This window comes from Melospiza georgiana, chromosome 20 (genome assembly GCF_028018845.1).
Source record: "Melospiza georgiana isolate bMelGeo1 chromosome 20, bMelGeo1.pri, whole genome shotgun sequence".
NCBI lineage: Eukaryota > Metazoa > Chordata > Aves > Passeriformes > Passerellidae > Melospiza > Melospiza georgiana.
In genome coordinates this window covers 8,960,217-8,978,353 of record NC_080449.1, presented here as the reverse complement: position 1 = coordinate 8,978,353, position 18,137 = coordinate 8,960,217, and the positions used below count along the sequence as shown (strand labels likewise).

The 18,137-nt window shown below is 47.6% G+C and overlaps 1 protein-coding gene across 1 annotated transcript in view; it reads right to left on the bottom strand.

Moving 5' to 3' along the window:
* Positions 1-284: 284 nt before the first annotated feature.
* Positions 285-18,137, bottom strand: part of CFAP77 (cilia and flagella associated protein 77) — a 59,175-nt gene continuing 41,322 nt past the window's right edge. The window contains exons 4-6 of the mRNA XM_058038357.1: positions 11,591-11,693; positions 10,016-10,111; positions 285-495 (exon numbers count right to left, since the gene is read on the bottom strand). Of these exons, the coding sequence (XP_057894340.1) occupies positions 427-495; positions 10,016-10,111; positions 11,591-11,693 (268 nt within the window). The 3' untranslated portion in view covers positions 285-426. The remainder of the gene's footprint in view (positions 496-10,015; positions 10,112-11,590; positions 11,694-18,137) is intronic.

Here is an 18,137-nt window from a genome sequence, read left to right as displayed (position 1 = left end):
GTGTTTGAATTCCTTCACACAGGCAATGGCTTTGCTGAATCAGGCACTGATGGGAAGCGTTTTTGGCAAAGAAATGAGGCCTGATGAGACATTACAGATTTGGTATCAGCTAGGATATGGCTGCATTCAATCTATTTGTCCAGAGCCAGCAGGGAAGGAGCCTGTCCTGCCTCCCTGTGGGGCTGTGCTGGTGTGAGCACTGAGCACCATCAGGATTGTGCTGTGCACCTGACACAAAGCAATGAACAGGCTGAGACTGAATCATTCCTCTTATATTTATGATTTATTTGGCTATATCTGCATTAGCATAACTGTAAAAACTGAGAGAAAGCGTATTGCATGTGGAATCCTGGGGTCCAAGGGCTGTGCCCAGCACCATCCTTGTTCTGGGGGCCCTCTGGGGAAGGGGCAGCTCACAGCAACTCCTCAGTGGGAGGCACTGAGAGCCTTCTGACGGGACTGAGGGTCTGGAAAAGTCCTGAGATGAGGCTTAGCCTATGAGGGAAGGAGCAGAGAGAGGATTGGTTACAGGCAATCCACAGAAAATGGGTTGAAGCACAGACAGGGAGGAGACTGCAGATTGCACAAGGGTTCTGCCTGGCTGGGAGCTCTGTCTCCAGCTGGAGTTAAACACTTAACCTGCTTAAAATGAGGAGTAGCTTTCTGATTGACTTCAGGAGGTTCTTATCCTGCTCTAGCATCAAGCCCCTGTAGTTTTATTAAGCTGTGTTTGTTGTCTGACATTTTCAAAGGCTGCTATGCCCTAAGGTGGGCCCTGAAATAAATAGGAGTTGTTTTCTACAGCACAGGATTGGGTGCTTCACTGAGGGGCCAGGATGGGCTCAGAGCTCCCAGAGAAATCCCTGGTGAGGTCAGGGGACCTAAAACCACAGAAGCAGCAGCTGCCCAGGAATCACCTTTGAGTGAGGACAGGGTGAAAAAATACCCATGCCAACAAACCAAAGGGAATTAATCTGAGGGTAGAAAGGTGCCAGGGCCCTTTGGGGCGAGCAGTGGGGCTCACACACAGCTCTGAGCAGCAAACCAGCACGGGGGATGCAGTGACTGGAGTGTTTTCTGTGGGCTCTGCCTGCCCCAGCACAATTCCCTGTGCCACACATCTGCCTGTGTGCCTGTGCTGAGCTGCCTCCCTCTTCCCCCCTCCACCCTGCTCAGGCTGGCTGCATGTCAGGCTTTGCATATGTAAAAATACAGAGCAGTCTTTGCCCTGAAAAGCTTGCTAGTGATCTCATTAATCAAGACAAACAAAGCATATTTAGCTATTCCCCCTCTCTGGAGGAAGGCGTTCAGGTACTTAAATATGCATTTGAGTGCCTAACTTCAGACAGCTGTTTCTGGATGGTTTTGCTTCCTCACAAATAGCAGCAGTGACATAACCCCTCTCAGGGAGGGAGAGCTGGGGAAGGCAGAAGCAGGGGGTGAGTAACCCCAGGAGCTGGCAGGGACAATCCCTGCTCATTCCAACTCCAGCCTGCCATTAAAGGTGCAGCAGTTTTTCCTCTGCAGCTGGGATTTTTTTTTTTTTTTTGTTAGAAAAATCCAGTGCTTGCAGGTAAGGACAGCTGAGCTGCTTCTCTTGAATGTTCCTCTGCCTTCCTGTCAGTGCTGGGAGCTGGCACAGGGACATTTCTGCCTGGGATGGGGTGATGCCATAGGAGAGGGAACAGCAGTTAATTCACTCCAATGTTGGTACAAAGCTCCTGGGTGAGAAATGTCCCACTGAGCCACAACTGGCAGTAATTAAAGCGAGCAGAGCCTTGGGAAGTTGTGGGGGATGCCAGCTCCTGCCCTCAGCATGAGTGAGAGGGGAGCACCAGGTGCAGGACAGGGCCAAGTGCTGCTTTAAAAAATGAGAAACCCTCCCAGTCATTAGAGCCCAGATAAGGGTGTGCTTGGGTCAGAGGTCTCTTTATGACAGAGACTGGTGTTGAGCAGTCAATGCCAGTGATGGATCCTCATCTCTGATTCTTCTAATTCATATTTTAAATGATGAACCCAAAGGTAGCTCCTCTAGAGACAGCTGATGATCTTTGCCATTACTCTGCTGCAGTTATGGGTTGTTAATGCCAGGGTTTTGTTTCCTGTCCTGCTGCAGCCAGTCCTCCAATATGGCTTGTAGGAAAAAGCTGAAAGGTTTTCCTTGCAGGATGATGGAGCTGCCATGGGCTCCAGCTGCTGCTCAGGAGCAATGTTTGCTGCTCTTCATTTCATTTCATTTATTATTGACAAATGAAAACCTGCAGGACCCTTGCAGCTGGGACATTGTAATGTCGGTGTTTGCCTCACAGAATTAGAGGGGCAAGAACAATAATTCCCACTCCTAAAACTTCAATATCTATTTGGGGATATTATCTTTAGAGCTTCGTGGTTATAACAATGTGTTAAATTGGAGGGTACATTAAGGCAGGTGTGTTAATTGAGGGCTGATAAATTGCAAGTGAGATGCAGAAAGGCCAAGGAGGTGCAGGGAAGAATGTTTTCCCTACAGAGATCCCCTGATGACTGAGCTGGGTTTTCTTGTTGTGAACACCTTTGGGTGCAAAATAAGCTCAGCTTAAGGGGGGAGTTTTATTTACTAGAGCTGTGTTTAATGGTTTGTGGTGGAAAGGTCTGAAGTAATGAACAGCACCAGGCTCTCCTCATGGCCTGGAAGGATCCATGGAGACCTGGCTGTCCCTGCTCCTCTCGCAGCACCTGCCTGGCTCTGCCCACCTGCTCCCAGCAGCTCCCAGCTCTCCTGCACCATTTTTCACTCCAACAACAAAGCTGCACCCGGGACTCAGCCTGGTTCCTCCATCATCCATTTGATCGAATCCTTTTAGCGGGTGACAAAACACTTTCCTGTGCTCACTTTACAGAAAACCAATCTCTATTATTTCCTTTTTTTTTTTTCCCTTTCCCAAACCCTCCTTCATTTACAGGAATCTAACAAATCTTGGGGCTTTTTTATTTTTTTTTCTCTCCAAAACAACACAAAACAGTGATTTTTTTTTTTCCAGGAAAGGCAGGGAGGAGGGAGTAAAACAAACAATACAGAGAGGGGTAGGGTGCACACACTGACGCTCAGAGCGCCGAGCATCCCCGTACAGACAAAATAAAAAAATAAAATAAAAAATAAAAAAAAAACCCACCCCGCGCGCGCGCATCGAGATGCAAATGATTTTTTCCGCCAAGCCACCGCTTGTAAAGCTTGACAGAAAATAATGAGAAACACTAAATCTTTTATAAGGTCAACACTCAAGCAGCTGTCAAACAAGAAAAGAATTTAGCGAAAGATCCGCAAAAACTTCCATCGCCTCATTAAATCCAACAGGGCCGGGGCCCGGCGTGGTGAGGAGGCACCGGGGCGCCTCCGTTTTGTGTCAGTAATTTGCGGAGGAGGAAGAGCCAAGACGAAACAGCCAGCGCCGAAGGGGCCTTGGGGGAGGCTGGGGAATCGTTAGAGCGCCAGCAGCGGCCCCGGCTCCTAATTGGAAGCATTGGGCATTATCAACGGAGGATTTGCCTCGGCTCCCTGACAGCTCTCTAGGCCTGGAATGATAGCCCACTTGTCAGTGTAAAAGACCATTAAAAACAAACCATTTTGATTTAATTGGAGGCGGTGTGCTGGGGGCCCAGGTGAGGCGCTTCATCAGCCGATGTTGGCTGCTGATGCCTTTTTCCCCCTGTATTGATGGCTTTTTTCTTTTTTTTTTTTTTTCTCCCCTCCCTTTCAAAAACTGTCTAGGAAAGAGAAAGAGGTGCTGAAAGATCCTTCACAGCCGCATCCAGAGCGGCTTTCAATAGGGTTGTCAACAAATGCCATGACAAGTTAGAGAGAGGCAGGTACTTTTAAAACAGACGTTATTCTGTCCAAGATGAGCTGTGCTCAGAGGTGAGTGTTGGATTATTAGGGTTACAAATAATGTGGCTTTTTCCTGCCAGGAGCGTGCTTAACTGGCTTAACAAATGGGGTTGATTTTTCTCTCCCCTCCTTTCTAAGAACAGAGAGGAAATGCAGGACATGGGAGCCTGGGCTAAATGATCTTTATTTGCTTCAAGCCCACGAAGGTTTCAAACAGTGCTTGGTGATTTTGGGCTGCTGTATTGAATGTCCTATAGAGATTTTTTTTTTTTTTTTTTTTTTTCCTTCCTGAACATAATGGCCACAGATATTTGCTGGGGTTCACTGGTCATTTGGTCTGGACAACAGCATGAGGAAAGAAGAATTAACACACTGGAGATGTAACCTGGAGTGTGCCCCCCACCTCCCTGGCAGATGTTTCAGGGTCAGACCAGAGCTGGCAGCTTTCACACTGACCTCATGTGCTTGACATCTGAATCCTGACCCTTTTCATGCCAGGCAAGAGTTTTACTTAAAGTTATCTTGATAAAGAGCATTTCTGCAGAAGTCAGAAGAGGGCCGTGAATGAAATCCCAAACCCATTTAAAAAGCATTTCCATGGAGTTGTGCACTGGCAGCAAGGGCAGGTGCTCACCCATAACCCAACAGAGCCCTGCCACAAGCTGTGAGCACCCAAAATCTCTTCCTTCCTGGGTGAGAATCTCCAGAAGAGCAATGGGAATTGGCTGCCAACTGTTCCTGGTGCTGTCTTTGGCTACTGGGCTTGTCTGTAGGTGGAGCCTGCCCTGGAGATGATCGAGGCTGTACAGCTGCACAGGAGGGTGCTGTTTTTCTCTGTTAATCAGGAGATGTCCAGAGCAATGGAAATGGCACAGGAATGATGTTCACTCTGTCTCTGAGGGAAGTGCTGACCATGGCAGGTAATGTGTTTTACAAAGAGAGGGTCAATTGAGATAAGATATTAGAAGTTTTTTACAGTGAGGGTGTTGAAATACTTGGAGGTGTTGCCCAGAGAGGTGGTGGATGCTCCATCTGTGGAAACATTCAAGGTCAGGTTGGATGAGGCTCTGAGAAACAAAATCTGGTTGAGGATGACCTTGTTCACTGCAGGGGAACTGGACTAGATGGCCCTTAAATGTTCCTTCCAAGCCAAAATATTCTCTGACAGAGGGCAGCACTGGGTGGGATGAGAGGTTAAGTGTCCAGGGCACAAGGGATAGTGGGAAAACCTGGATCATGAAAATGCTTTGCTGAGATTTGAGCAATTGTATTGCTGGAATCTTTGACTGTGGAAGCAAAACAAGAAAACCTCCAGAATCTGCAAGTGAATGTAGTGGTGCTGACAGGGCCCAGAGCCTGCAGTTAGCCATGGAGAGGCCGTGGGCCCAGAGATGTGCAGGGATCATGCCCAGGGCAGCTGGGTCTGTGCTGCCTGTTTGGAGCCCTGCAGGGTGGTGTTGTCTCTCTTTGCATTGTGCCTGCCACAGGCCAGTGATGCTGCTTTGGATTGTCACTGCAGGGCTGGGAGCCACCAGCTCGTGTCACTTGGACCACTCAACAACCATCAGCTGACACTGATTTTAATTCTTTTTGGTCAGCCCAAGTCCCAGCTGAAGGGAGGATTGATCTGGCAGTGTGGTGACAGGAAGCTCTTGAACTCATTGCTTTATTATTTAAGCACTATTTAGGCCCCAGGAGAGGAGTTTTATAGCACTCCACATCCCAGAAGTTTCTCTGCCCTCAAACCTAGGAGGACCAATACTGCACCTGAACAGCCAGCCCTGTGTGCTGTGTGTATCAAGCCCAGGTTATTTAAGCAGAATCTTTGGCTTTTCTGACAAGACAACAGCTGCAAGATTACATGAGCTGTGCTTGTCAGTTCAGCTCCATAGACAAAAATAGAGGTAAGGCATTAAAAAAAAATGCAGAACATTTTTGTGTGTACGTGTTAAACCTCAGCTGTTAATTCTGACGAAGGATCAGGCTGCGAGCAGGTATCGGATCCCTGGTGAGAATCAAATTCCGGGAGCCCAGAATTTTTTGCTGCAAACTTTATACAGTGGGGATTCCTCTAATTACTTTCAGTGGAAATTTACCTGACAGAGCTTTCCCAGGTAATGCAAGGCGTACACAGGAGAGCCGCTCAGCCGTTGACAGAGCCTTTGATTTTGTGCCAGGTTGCAAATTAAGTCTTTTGCCAAGGTACCCGAACACTTGCTCGTCAATTGCTTATCGCTTATTCATATCGCGCACCCGCGCCGCGCGTTTCATCTGCTCGGGGAGGCAGCGAGCGGTGACAAAAGTCTTGTCCAAAGTTGCTGCATTTCCTTTCCTTCCCCTTGCTTGGTCAAGTAAACAAGCCACCTGAGTGTCTGTGTGAGCTGGGATTCTCTAATGAGCAAAGGAAGAACCCTGGTGTGTGTCAGTGACAGGAGGTGCGCGGAGCTGTTTTGACACGTTGGTGAATTCTGTCCTGTGTCGCTGCTTTGTTGCTGCCTGAATCTTTCTTGATTTGATAGAGCCCTGGAAATATATTGGGGGTGGCCAACATTGACTTAGTGGTTTGGATAGTGACCATCAAATGTTCAGGTGGATGTGGCTGGAGCCTCAGCCTGGCCTGACACAGGTGGAGATGCTGCATTTGGGCAGCAATGTCCTCTCCAGAGTTTGGCTGACACAATTCTGCCTGAGCCAGCAGGTGAGGAGTGACACAGGGACAGGACACATCCCCTGAATGTGGGGGACACGAGGCTGAGAGAATTGGGATTGTTCGGTCTGGAACAGAGAAGGATTTGTGGTGACCTGAAGGGAACTTCCAGGAAAGATGGGGCAAGACTATTTACAAGAACCTGGAGTGGCAGGACAAGGAAGAATGGGTTCAAATTGAAAGAGAGTAGGTTTAGATTAGATGCTAGAAAATATTTTTTCCCTGTGAGGGTGGTAAGGCATTGAAATAGGTTCCCCAGAGAAGCTGTGGCTGCCCCATCCCTGGAAGTGTTCCAGGCCAGGCTGGATGGAGCTCTGAGCATCCAGGCCCAGTGGAAGATGTCCCTGCTCATGACAAGGAGGTTGGAACAAGATGATTTTCAAGGTCTATTTCCAACTCAAACCATTCCATTATTCTATGATTTTTGTCCATGCTGGTTGCCTGAGAGTACAGTCCCCAGGGAATGTGGTTCCACATCTACAAATAAATTAAATTTTGGTGCACAGTCCCAGCCATGCTGGCAAAACTTAATCCCCTGGAATTGTGTCACTGCAGGTAAAGCAAGGCAGAGGCTGTTTGCTTTGGGGGGTGGCTGAGGAAGAGGAGGGCAGTAGAAGCATCTTGCTGAGGTGAGTAAGGAGTTAATATCTGCTTGGTTTAGTTAAAAAAAATGAAAAAAAACATTTCAATGCAGCAACTTTCCCTAATGAACTGCCCATCAGGACAGGACTGGCTCCCTGTGACCTGCTTGCTTTGGTGAGCTGGGGGGCCCTGGAGACCACAGGACAGATCAAGCAGGAGCACCCGGTGTGGGAGAGCTTGTAAATCACCCAGTTAGCTTAACAGTGTGGGCAGTGGGGCTGAAACCTAAATCCAAATGAAAATACAGTCAATTTGTCCATATTTTACTGACTGAATGACTATGTAATGTCATGCAGCTCTGGCAGTGCAGGGAGCAAGTGGATGCAATTAGTGGGGAGAGAAAAGCTCCTTTGTTTTCTTCTCTTCCACTTCTTGGCCAAGCTTTCATGGTGCCAGGGACTGAGTGAAAAGCCCAGTTTAAGAGCCAGCAGAGATACCCATGCCCAGTTTCTGCAGCTCTCTGCAAGGTGTCATAGTGGGAATAAAAAAAATCCTTCTTGATGATTTTTATTGGCCTGAAGGAACAAATTCTCACCTTTCTGTTGCCTTTGTTTTGGATTATAACTATTTCAGTGGCTGGGTGTTGCTCCCCTCAGACCCAGAGCAGGCCAGAATGAAAGGTGTTACTCCAGATGATGTGGGGACTGAGTGACCAGAAGGATGAGTGGATGGAGAATATCACACTCCTGCACCCCACACCTGCCTTGGATCTCATGGATATAAAGTTTAAAGTGAGGCTGTGGTCAGGCAATGGAGTCTCTGAATATTCTTGCCCAGGGTCTGGAATATTTCCCAACTCATGAGCATCTTCTGTACTGGTCAGAGCAGGACAAAGCCACCAAGGGCTGGTAGAAATATGGAGATGGAGTCTGCTAACAAGCTTTCTGTGAGGTGATATTTTTGTGGTTGCTTTTCACACTCTTCTTGCACAAAAGGATGAGGTTTTTACATGAATTAGAGGCAGTGTTTTGGTCATTTGTCACCTCAGTAAAGGAGGGACTGACATTGACTTCTGGAGTCCCTGGGTTAAGTCAGTTTGGTTTTCAAAACCATTCCATCATCTCTGTAGAACCCTCTTTTAGAGGAGTAGTTAAAGAACAGTTTGAAGACCACCAAATATCTCTGGGAACCCTTAACTTCCTCCAGGTTGTTGCTGCTTTTAACTGGGTAAACACTTATGGATGTTCAAGTGGAGTTATTTTCCCATGGAGGAAACCATGCACTGAAGGTCAAGTGAGCCACAAATTCCTTGGTCCAAGTTCTAATGTGGGCTGTGCCTGTTAGATCTGTGACTGGGGAAAGGCAAATGAGAAGGGAGGAATGTGGACAATCTGCAGAGGTTGTGCAAAATGAGCTGGATGCTGTCTCTGAGAAGAAAGGTAAAGGGAGAAGAAGAAAAAGGAGAATGAGAAGAAGGAAAGATGTGAAGGTTTTGAGAGCTGGGGCAGGAACCCAACCACAGCCATGGATGAAACAAAAGGGAAAGCAGAGAGCAAAACCCAGGCTGAAAAATGAGCAGTGATGGAAAGGTCTGGGGTGAGAGGAGCTCTAAAGAGGAGGCTTGCCCCAGGATCTCGTGTGACTCTCACAATCTGTTTAACAGCGATCGGTCATGTTCCCGCGCAGCGGCAGCTCCGAGCTGACAGGCAGTGGGGATAAATGATTACTGACATATGCTAATGGGGCACTCTTAGACAGGACAGGAGAGGAATACATCAAGGTGGTGCAAAGCACATTTCTTGGGCAAAACTCTCCAACTTGTACAAGTAAATTACCTTCAGAAAATCACAGGGCTCCTTCGCTGTTTAAACTGTGGATAGAAATCAACAGCGTGGCAAAAAAATTAACCCCACTAGAAGAAGGGCCACGACAGAGAGCTGAGAGCTTTTTGCAGTGGTACCTATCAATGCCAAATATGATTTTGGCCATGTAAACTTCCTAAACTTTCACTTTCTAGTGTCTCCTTTCCATTTCACTGGTCCAGCTCTTTCCCTTCTCTCCTAAAACCTCCCCTAGCTCCTCATGAGAAGTTTCCATATCATTTACACCACAAACAAAGCTAATGGAATTCTAACAAGTACCCCAGAGCACAGCAGGTTGCACAGATGAATTCAGGGAGATGTTTAGATCCCATCACTAGAACAAGAAATCTTCACCTTGGCTCTTATTTGAATCAATTAAAGGAAGTGTCAAGGACATCTCTAACTTGGCCAGACCCTTTGCTTTGTCTCAGGGTGAATATTGTCAATGAGTTTAGAGAGGTATCAAGAGTGCAAGCTTTCTGGAAAGCTCTAATCCTGGGGTGGCAAAGCTTATTGTAACATCTTCTTGTAAAATCATCTTGTAACATTCAAACATGTGTGGTTTGAATTAGTTATGGTGAGAGCTGATGAGATGGCAGGGCCCCAAAATGCAGGTGTGACTGTCCTGCTTGTGTAGGGCACTTGTAGAGCAAAGGCCACCATGTACTAACAATGAGATATAAAAAGATGCTTCTCATCTCAGGAAGCTTGGGAAAGTGCACAAAAGTTAAACAATGTGTTATTATCTGGACAACTGCTGCCTCTCTTCCAGGGCTTATTAATGGCAACAAATATCCTACCCTGATGTTCAAAACGGGCTGATGGTTGAACATATTCGGGAGCATTTTAAAGTCTGGGTCATGGGGAGTTCTGAGTTAAGAACTTCATTCATTGGGGCACATGGGCAAGGTTAAAGAGTGTCCCTGCTTTCATTCAGGTGCTTGTAGAGGCCCAGGAAAGTTGTCTTTGGTCAGGGGAGGGGTTCTGGGGACCCTGTACCTTCTCGAAGCGCCGGAGGTGCCAGAAGGATTCCTCCTTCACGGGCAGCGGGTGCGTGCGCAGGAACGTGGTGCGGTTCTCGCGCACCTCGCCCATCTGCAAGCAAACACAAACACGGGCTCAGACTGCTGCTCTGCACATGTCTGCAACCAGAGAGAAACACCAGAGCCTCAAACTGCTGCTCTGCCCGTGTCTGCAACCAGAGAGAAACACCAGAGCCTCAAACTGCTGCTCTGCATGTGTCTGCAACCAGAGAGAAACACAGGGGCTCAGACTGCTGCTCTGCACATGTCTGCAACCAGAGAGAAACTCCAGAGCCTCAAACTGCTGCTCTGCACTTGTCTGCAACCAAAAGTGAACAAGAGTGGGCTCAAACTTCTCACTTCTCTTGTCTGCAACCAAAGAGAAACACCAGTGGTTCAAAGTTCTGCTCTTCTGTTGTCTGCAACCAAAAGTGAACAAGAGTGGGCTCAAACTGCTCACTTCCCTTATCTGCAACCAAAAAGAAACACCAGCAGGCTCAAACTGCTGCACAGCCATGCACATCAGCTCTGTCATGCAATGCAGTGACACTGGGATGGATGAGGCCAGAAGTTGCTTTGGGGTGATGATCACAATTCCATGATCTGGGGAGTTTTCCATGTCCATGCAGCCAATACTGATAGTTAAAACACATGAGCAGCTCTCAGTATCTCTTTATAGAGGGAGGTGACTGCTGCCCCCTAACCCTGTGCCCTGAGCTACAGCAATGAGCTAAAAGCTCATCCCTAAGTGGGAAAGTCCCCTCCAGCACCCTCACCATGGTGGGGTTTCCTGGCTCTCCTGATTCAGTGCCCAATAATCCCAGCACAAACCAGTGCAGGCACCTGGATACCCTGGGACTCTGTCTGCTCTGTGGTCCAGGATACAGGTTTGTGTTACTTAACTCGGTAATTGGTGGCTGCAGGTTTTGGGAGCTTGATGGAGGCAACTTAGTGGTTAAAAACATCAGTCATCAATAGATAAAGTAGGGATGCACTTTCCAACGTCCCAGGCTGGTGTATTCATAAAATAGCTGCTAATTAAGGACACTGTATTCTTGCACTTCAACTATAAAGCACAGTTTGTGATGGCAGTAAGCCCATTGAAATTGGTCATTACCATATTAGCCCAACTCTTCTTTGAGCCATTAACTAATAAAACAGTCATTGGCTGCTTTTAAATGATATTACAATGTTGGTTTGTTTAACAGCACAGCCTCACACTCCAACAGCTGCTGTGGGTGCTGCACCAGCCTGACCATGCCAGGCTCAGGGCTGGGGCTGTCCTTTCAGCATTTGCTGCTTGTTCCTTGCTTGTGACCCCTGTCCCAGGTAACCTGAGCAGAGCTGATGTACAAAGGACAGCTCCTGGCAGAGGGATGCTCATCTTTGTTAGGCTTCGCCAGCCTTGTAGCAATCAGGGGGATGTTCTCCCAGCTGAGAGCCCTTCCCAGGGCTGGGAGCAGCCCATTTGTCCCTTGTGGGGTAGGACAGTGAGGGTTGTGCTCAGGAATACTGTGCACATTAGGGGAAAGCATTGCTGGACTATTCCCACCTTTTTCTTCACCATGTGCTGGACTCTGGTCCGGGCTCTCTGCTCCTCCATCCACAGCTCCTTGTATCTGTGCTGCATGAGGTCAAAAAAGGGAGTGGGAGGCCTGGAAAACATTGAAAAGACACCAATTTAATGTTTGCCTCCTTGTGCTGGTTCACATTTCTGCTCCTGGAAAGTGACAGTGAGAACAGGAATAAAGCCTCGCACTGGGAAAGGATTTCTGCTCCTCAGGAAACCTCAAACCCACAATGATTTCCATGAACACACCACAGCCTGAACATAACTGTGCTAACCTGTGTCAGGGCATTCCCCAGAACTGGAACAATTGCAAACCTTTTACAGGGCAGGTTTCAGCAGCTGTCTGAGCCCTGGAAGGACCATGGGGCACCACAGGCTGCAGCTCAGCTTTGGGCCCTGCCAGAGCTTCAGGAGAGCCTCTCCCAGCAGGTACCCAATGGAGCAGCTCTGGCTGGATTCCCTCCGTGGGAAGAACCCCTGAGTGCCAAGTTTTGCTAAAATAGCACTGCTTTTACCATTGAAATCTCTCTGGTGTGGTGCACCAAAGGCTGCAATGTGCAGTGATGGATGGGGTGAGAGGAGCAAGTGCTGTCCTCAGCAGTCTGAGCAGGGCTAAAAATGGACCCAGTGCAGATGGTCAGGGTCTGCAGCAGAAAGGGGAGCTGAAATACTGAGCCCTGGTCTGGAGCCTCAGCTGCACAGAGCAGGAGTATTTGCCCCTTGAAAGGGGATTTCAGGGAGCAAGGAGGAGACAGCAGAGGGGAGGAGCTGCACATGACCCAGGTTCTAGAAAAAGTCTAAAAAGGCAGTTCCTTGTTGGCCAATGTCCCATTCAGCTGCTCTGAGCTGGCATTAACCTGACCAGCTTGTGGCAAAGCTGCAGCCTGAAATTGTTGAGCCTTGCTCCTTGCAAGTGAGGATACTTCATCAGCCACCACGGGAGGCAGAGCTGGCAGTGGCAGGGACAGCAAATCAGTAATTGCCATGGTCCTGCTGCTATTCCTTTCCCCCTAAGCAAACACTTGAAGGTGATGAAGGACCTCAAGCTCAAGTTTTATTGGTCCTTGTCCTTGCACACCTTGCTAAGGAGGGACTTTTCCCATCTTGGCAGCAGCTGATGACTGTGGGGCTCCCACCTGTAGCCTGCAGAGCCCCGAGCTGCAGCTCCCACAGCAGAGCCAGGGCTGTTCCTGCCTGTGCAGACCAACTGCAGGACACTGGGGGCTTGGGGGAGCTGCTGGGCTGTTTCTGAGCCACCAGCTCCACCTGTTTGTGCAAAGAGCCCACATGCCACAGAGTGAGCTGGTGCCTTGTGGTTTATGGCAGGAGTGGCTCCAGAACTGACAGCTGCCAGCTTTTAGCAGCCTGGAGAATCCTTGATGATCACCGAGGGCGCCAGCAGCCTGTATGCAAATAGTAACTCTTCTGTTTCTTGTTCCTTCACCCCCGTGGTGACTTTTATTACTTAATTATTGCACACCACATGCTTCAAAACAGCCTAATCTATGGTTGTGTTTTCTAATGATACTGGATGTGCAATCCAGCAATATCCATCCCAAGGGGACATTCATATCAGAGGAGACATCCTTCTGCAGGCCTCCTGTTTCATAGATCACATGCTGCAGGGCTTTTCAAGCCTTTGCTTGCAAATCAGCTCTGCTGCTCCACACCATTATCTGGAGACACCCAGTGCCAAAGGCAACACTGACATTTACCCTTTGTCCCCTCTTCCTTCCCCTCCTTCCCTTCCAGTTGGGCATTTCATGCTGATCACAGCTGGGCAAAATATTTAAAAGGTTAAAAGGTGTGGCAAACCAGTGGTAAAGTGTGTTATTATCTGTTTGGGTCTCCAGTTTTGTAGTGTGGTGTGAATGTTGGTATTCCTGACACCAGCACATGGTGAGCATGGCTCGTTTGCTGCTGTCCCTCTGCTCTCCAAGGCAGGAGCTTTCCTGGTGTGCAGGAATAGCAGGGAGGGATCAGGAAAGCACTAAGCCTTTGTGTGCAGTCTTTGATTATTGATTTTTGGGGTTTTTTTTGCAGTTGAATGTATTTTCACATCTCCATGGAGGTGACTTTTACCATCTCCAGTGGACCAGCCCTCCAGTGGACCAGCCAGTTGGTGACTGATAGTCCACAGCTGGCTTGTAAGTAAATGCTTGAAAGGACACATTTGGGTTGATGCTCTTCAGAGATCCTTCCCTGCCGTGTGATTAATCACATTTAAGCCCTGATCCAGCAAAGTATAGAATCATGCCTGGAACCATGCACACATGAACTGCCTCTCTGAAATCGCTGGGAATTACTCCTGTGCTGGTTGTCCACACAAACCCTGCTGGGGGGCTGAGGCTTCCTCTGGCTTTTCCTCCTTTGAGAGAAGCTCTGAGAGAGTGGGGAAGAGCAGGGGCCATCAGGGAACACCTCTCAAAGGTGACTGCAGAGCTCTCAGCAAGGTGGATTTTCCTTTGTAGGTCAAAGCCTGCTCTCAGCAGAGGGATGGGGAATTGGCCCCGATATCGGCGCTGCCTGGCAGTGTGACAGCTCTGCCTTGCAGCTGGCCTTTGGGAAAATGTCCTTTTGCCCTGGTGTTACTTCAGGACAGGGATCAATGGCTTGTGTGTTCCCTTTCCTTTTGTCACCCTGCCCAGATGTGGCTCCTGAACAGGGAGGGTTTTGCTGTTGCTGTCTGTGGATGCTGCGGAGAGAGCAGGGGAAGGAAGCATCCTCTGGAAATGCTTATTGCACATTAAAACCCATCTCATTCACAGCAACTCAGATCTCCTTGTTTTGGCACAAGCACCCTGCCACAGAAAGGAAAGGCAAAGAAGTTCTGATAGGATGTAACAAATTATTTATAATTGTTGGGGAAAAAAATACTCATCTGCTTCCTTTTATAGTCAAATAGTTGGAGCCACTTCTAATGCTGACATTTCCTAAATATTTTAAAATTTATCTGTGCACATTTTCAAAACTATTATCCTTGAAACAGTTCCTGTCTCTTTAATAGAATCTCTCTAATTTACTTTCAAGAGTCAGGGTAGAGACCTATTTTCAACTGAAATGACATGCACCTGCTAACTTGGTTATACAATGTGGAATTCTAGTCTGCCAGACATCCCCTGGAAAAGAAGCTGCAGCCTCCTAATAGGCTATTTTACTGTAAAAACAGTGTTAAAAAGTATAATAAAGTATTAACAATATTAAAATAAAACAGTGTAGGCCTTAAATGAGCTACAAACTAGTTAAATCTATTCCATTCAATATGAGCCTTCAGTGCTTTGCAGCTGATACCTCAGAGCTGGGATTTATCTAAAATGAAGGCACCAGGGACATGCAAGAGAAATGGTAATTATAATTTGCAAACATTAGGCTGACACTTTTTTTGTGTATGTGTGTATAAATCCTGACAGCTGTGATTTGTGCCAGTGCCAAATAGTGCTCCAGTATGCAGGCAAGGGCTCACTTTGTGGCAGGCTGTCCTCAGAGCAGCAGCTCATTAAAACTTTGGAGAAGGAGAAGTTGCCGAAAACAGGAAGGCATCAGAACCATCTGAGAGGTTTTTGGTACACGCTTGTTGAAAGGCGTTTGAGAAGAGAGCCTTGGGTCTGACAAACTGGAATTTTAGTACGCCTCCCCGTTCACAGTGGGGCAAAATAATTGGTCATCAGTGACTACTAATTTGGTTTAGTAGCCAGAGGCATTTTTTTTCTTCCCAGAAAATCAATGACAGTGCCGAGGTCTGTTCAACGTGATTCAGCTCAAGACGGGTCCTCATTTAGCTCTTGATGCTTCTTCCACTGGAGACAGCTATTTTGTTAAAATAAAATTAAAATCTATCCATAATACTGAGCTCAGGGAGCCTCGCCCGTCAATGCCATGCTGCTCTTGAGGTTTCAAGGTTGTCAGTCTCCCCTCAAACTTATTTTCAAAGGTTTATACATCAGCTGCAAAAAAAGGTGCTTGGCTAAAGTGGGTGCAAAGGACTTTGCTCAGGAAGGGGGTTTACACCAGCTTGAAAGGTGCAATCAATTTGATTGCTAAGTTCTGTTGCAAAAGGATAAAAACTTGACTAGCGAGTGCTTTTTTTTTTCCTGTATAATTCAAAAGCACGTAAATATTTCAGCGCAGAGCTGAGCCTGTGGGGTTTGTGTGTGGCTCTGCAGCCAGGGCAGTGCTGGAGCAGGGAGCAGAGGATGGGTGCAGGCAGTGGCTCTTGGGGCTCTGCTCCAACCCCAGTGGCACCTTCCAGGCTGCAGAATCCGGCCCTGCACAGCTGCTCACGCAACAGATCCATCACAGAATGGGATTTGTCCACGCCTGTGACATTAAAATTGTGCTGCTGCACCACTGCCTACGCTGAAACTTTAACCCTTCCTTGAAAGGTTAATGAGGTTACAGGGGGATTTAGTTCTTGTTGCTGTCCTTCCACCTAAGATGTGCTTTTGCTGCACAGTCAGGATCTGCCTTTGGGGCCTTCAGTCACAGCTACAGGGGCACCACTTTTATATTCTATATGCTGGGAAGGATTTGTCCTGTGACAGAAGCGTCCATATAGAATCTCCCAGCAAAACCACTTCCCACCAGCTCAGGTTGGTTTCTTATAGAACCAGTTCCTTATAGAATGGTTCTTAAAGAACCATTCTTTTCTATAGAATTAAGGTTGGAAAAGACCTTCAAGGTCGAGTCTAACCTGTTTCTTACTGGGGAACAGTTTGGTCTCCAGCACCTCTGGACCGTGGGGCTCATTGGGGCAGCCAGAATTAACTTGCTCAGGCTGTGTCTGTGATTCTGTTTGGGGCTCAAATGTGGGCAGCAGTGAGGTATTAGTGCTCAGGCCCCTCTGCCCTAAAAGGGGGCTGAGAACAGAGGAAAATTCAGGTTATGGCTCCCTTGCAGCGCTGCATTGCCTCCTGCCTCCCTGGTTACTGATGGGCTGCAGGTAGCAATCTATCTCCCATTAATTTGTCTGTGTGTAGCCCAGCAGGAAGCTGGGGTATGATTACAGCTCTGGCTCCTGTGTGAGAGCCCCGGCATCCCCCTGCAAACCGCGGGCTCTGCCTCGCCTTAATTGTTCCCCTTTGGCCCCTGGACCTGTCTCTTCTAACAAGGGCTGCGAGGAGGGCCGAGGTAATTGAAGCACTTAACCACGCTCCCCAGCACTGCCTCCTGCAGCTAATTAGGAAACAGGGCCGCTGGGCTCTTCATTATTTCTTTTAATTGTTTGTGGGTTTTGCATAACAGTGAATGGCAGAAGAGGGATGTGCGGTTAGCGGGCGAATCCTTGACTTTGAAATTGGTATAAAAGGTCACTTACAATTTGTTAAGGCTTTCATAAGGGTGAATTCAATTAGCAGCTGGAAGTCCCTGCACACACGTGTGTGGGTGTGTTTGTGGGGAGAGGGAGATGTGGCAAAATGAGCTGGGTGTGAGTCCAAAGGCTCCTGGTTTTCCTAAACAGCTTGTGGAATATACAGTGAAGTTACAGCCCCCTTACAGCTTTATGCTTCTCTAAATAGGTCCTGGCAATAAACCCATGGAGAGGCCCAAAAGATAATTTTTAAATGATCTCCACTTGTCCTCGCTTTCCATTAACTATTGAAGAAAATAACAAGAGAAAAATTGGTAGAAAACACTCAGGGACCAATTTTTTTTGCAGTCTTTGGGCTGGCAAAACTCTCAGTGCCAATAGTGGGTCTTCCACTCGTGTGGCAGCAGCGGGATCTGAGCCTCCACAGCACTGATTACTCTGAATTTCTGAAGCTTCTTTACAATCCTTGTAATTTGGGTGAGGAAATAACAATATAAATTATTTCACTGCGGGCAGCCAATGAGGCAGTGGCTTCTTCTAAGTGTCAGAGGATCTGTTATTTTGCTCAGAGGGCTCATACGTATAGAACAGTAAAAAGAATAAAATCCATTGTAAACATGCACTTTAAAAGATTTATCAGATGCTCATAGCTGTACTTAGGAGTACACATGGTTACAAGAGCACCAATTTGCTTTACTGTTCCCTCCCAGGCCCAGTGAGATGCTTGCTTGCACTGGTCCTAAAAGCACATATGGAAACCTGTGTCTGGCAGTGAAGATACCAAGCCAGCTCTTACCCATTAAATAACTGGCTTGACAAGCTGGAATTGGTGTGCTAGCATTGATTTTAGGGTTGGAGATGCCCTTTGGCTGACTTAATTGAAGATTATTTAGATTTGTCTTCAACACATTTGTCTACTGTTATCCTCTGAGAAAATCAGGTGTTCTGCCTGGAGATCCAGATCTATGGCTGAGAGTGAACAATGCTCAGTCTGCAGCCATCAACAAATGCAAAACATCCAGAGAAAAACCAAGGAAAAACCACTCCAATGCTGAGCAAAAGAAATCAAAGCACGAGGTCTTCCCCTTGACCTGCATCCCATGCTCGAATCTCTCTGGCTGGGTGGGAACATGACTTTTTTTGAAAGGAAAAGATGTTGATGAGGGCTGAAAAGCTTTGTTCTCACAGAAAGGATTCTGTGATTATTCCCCCCTGACTCAG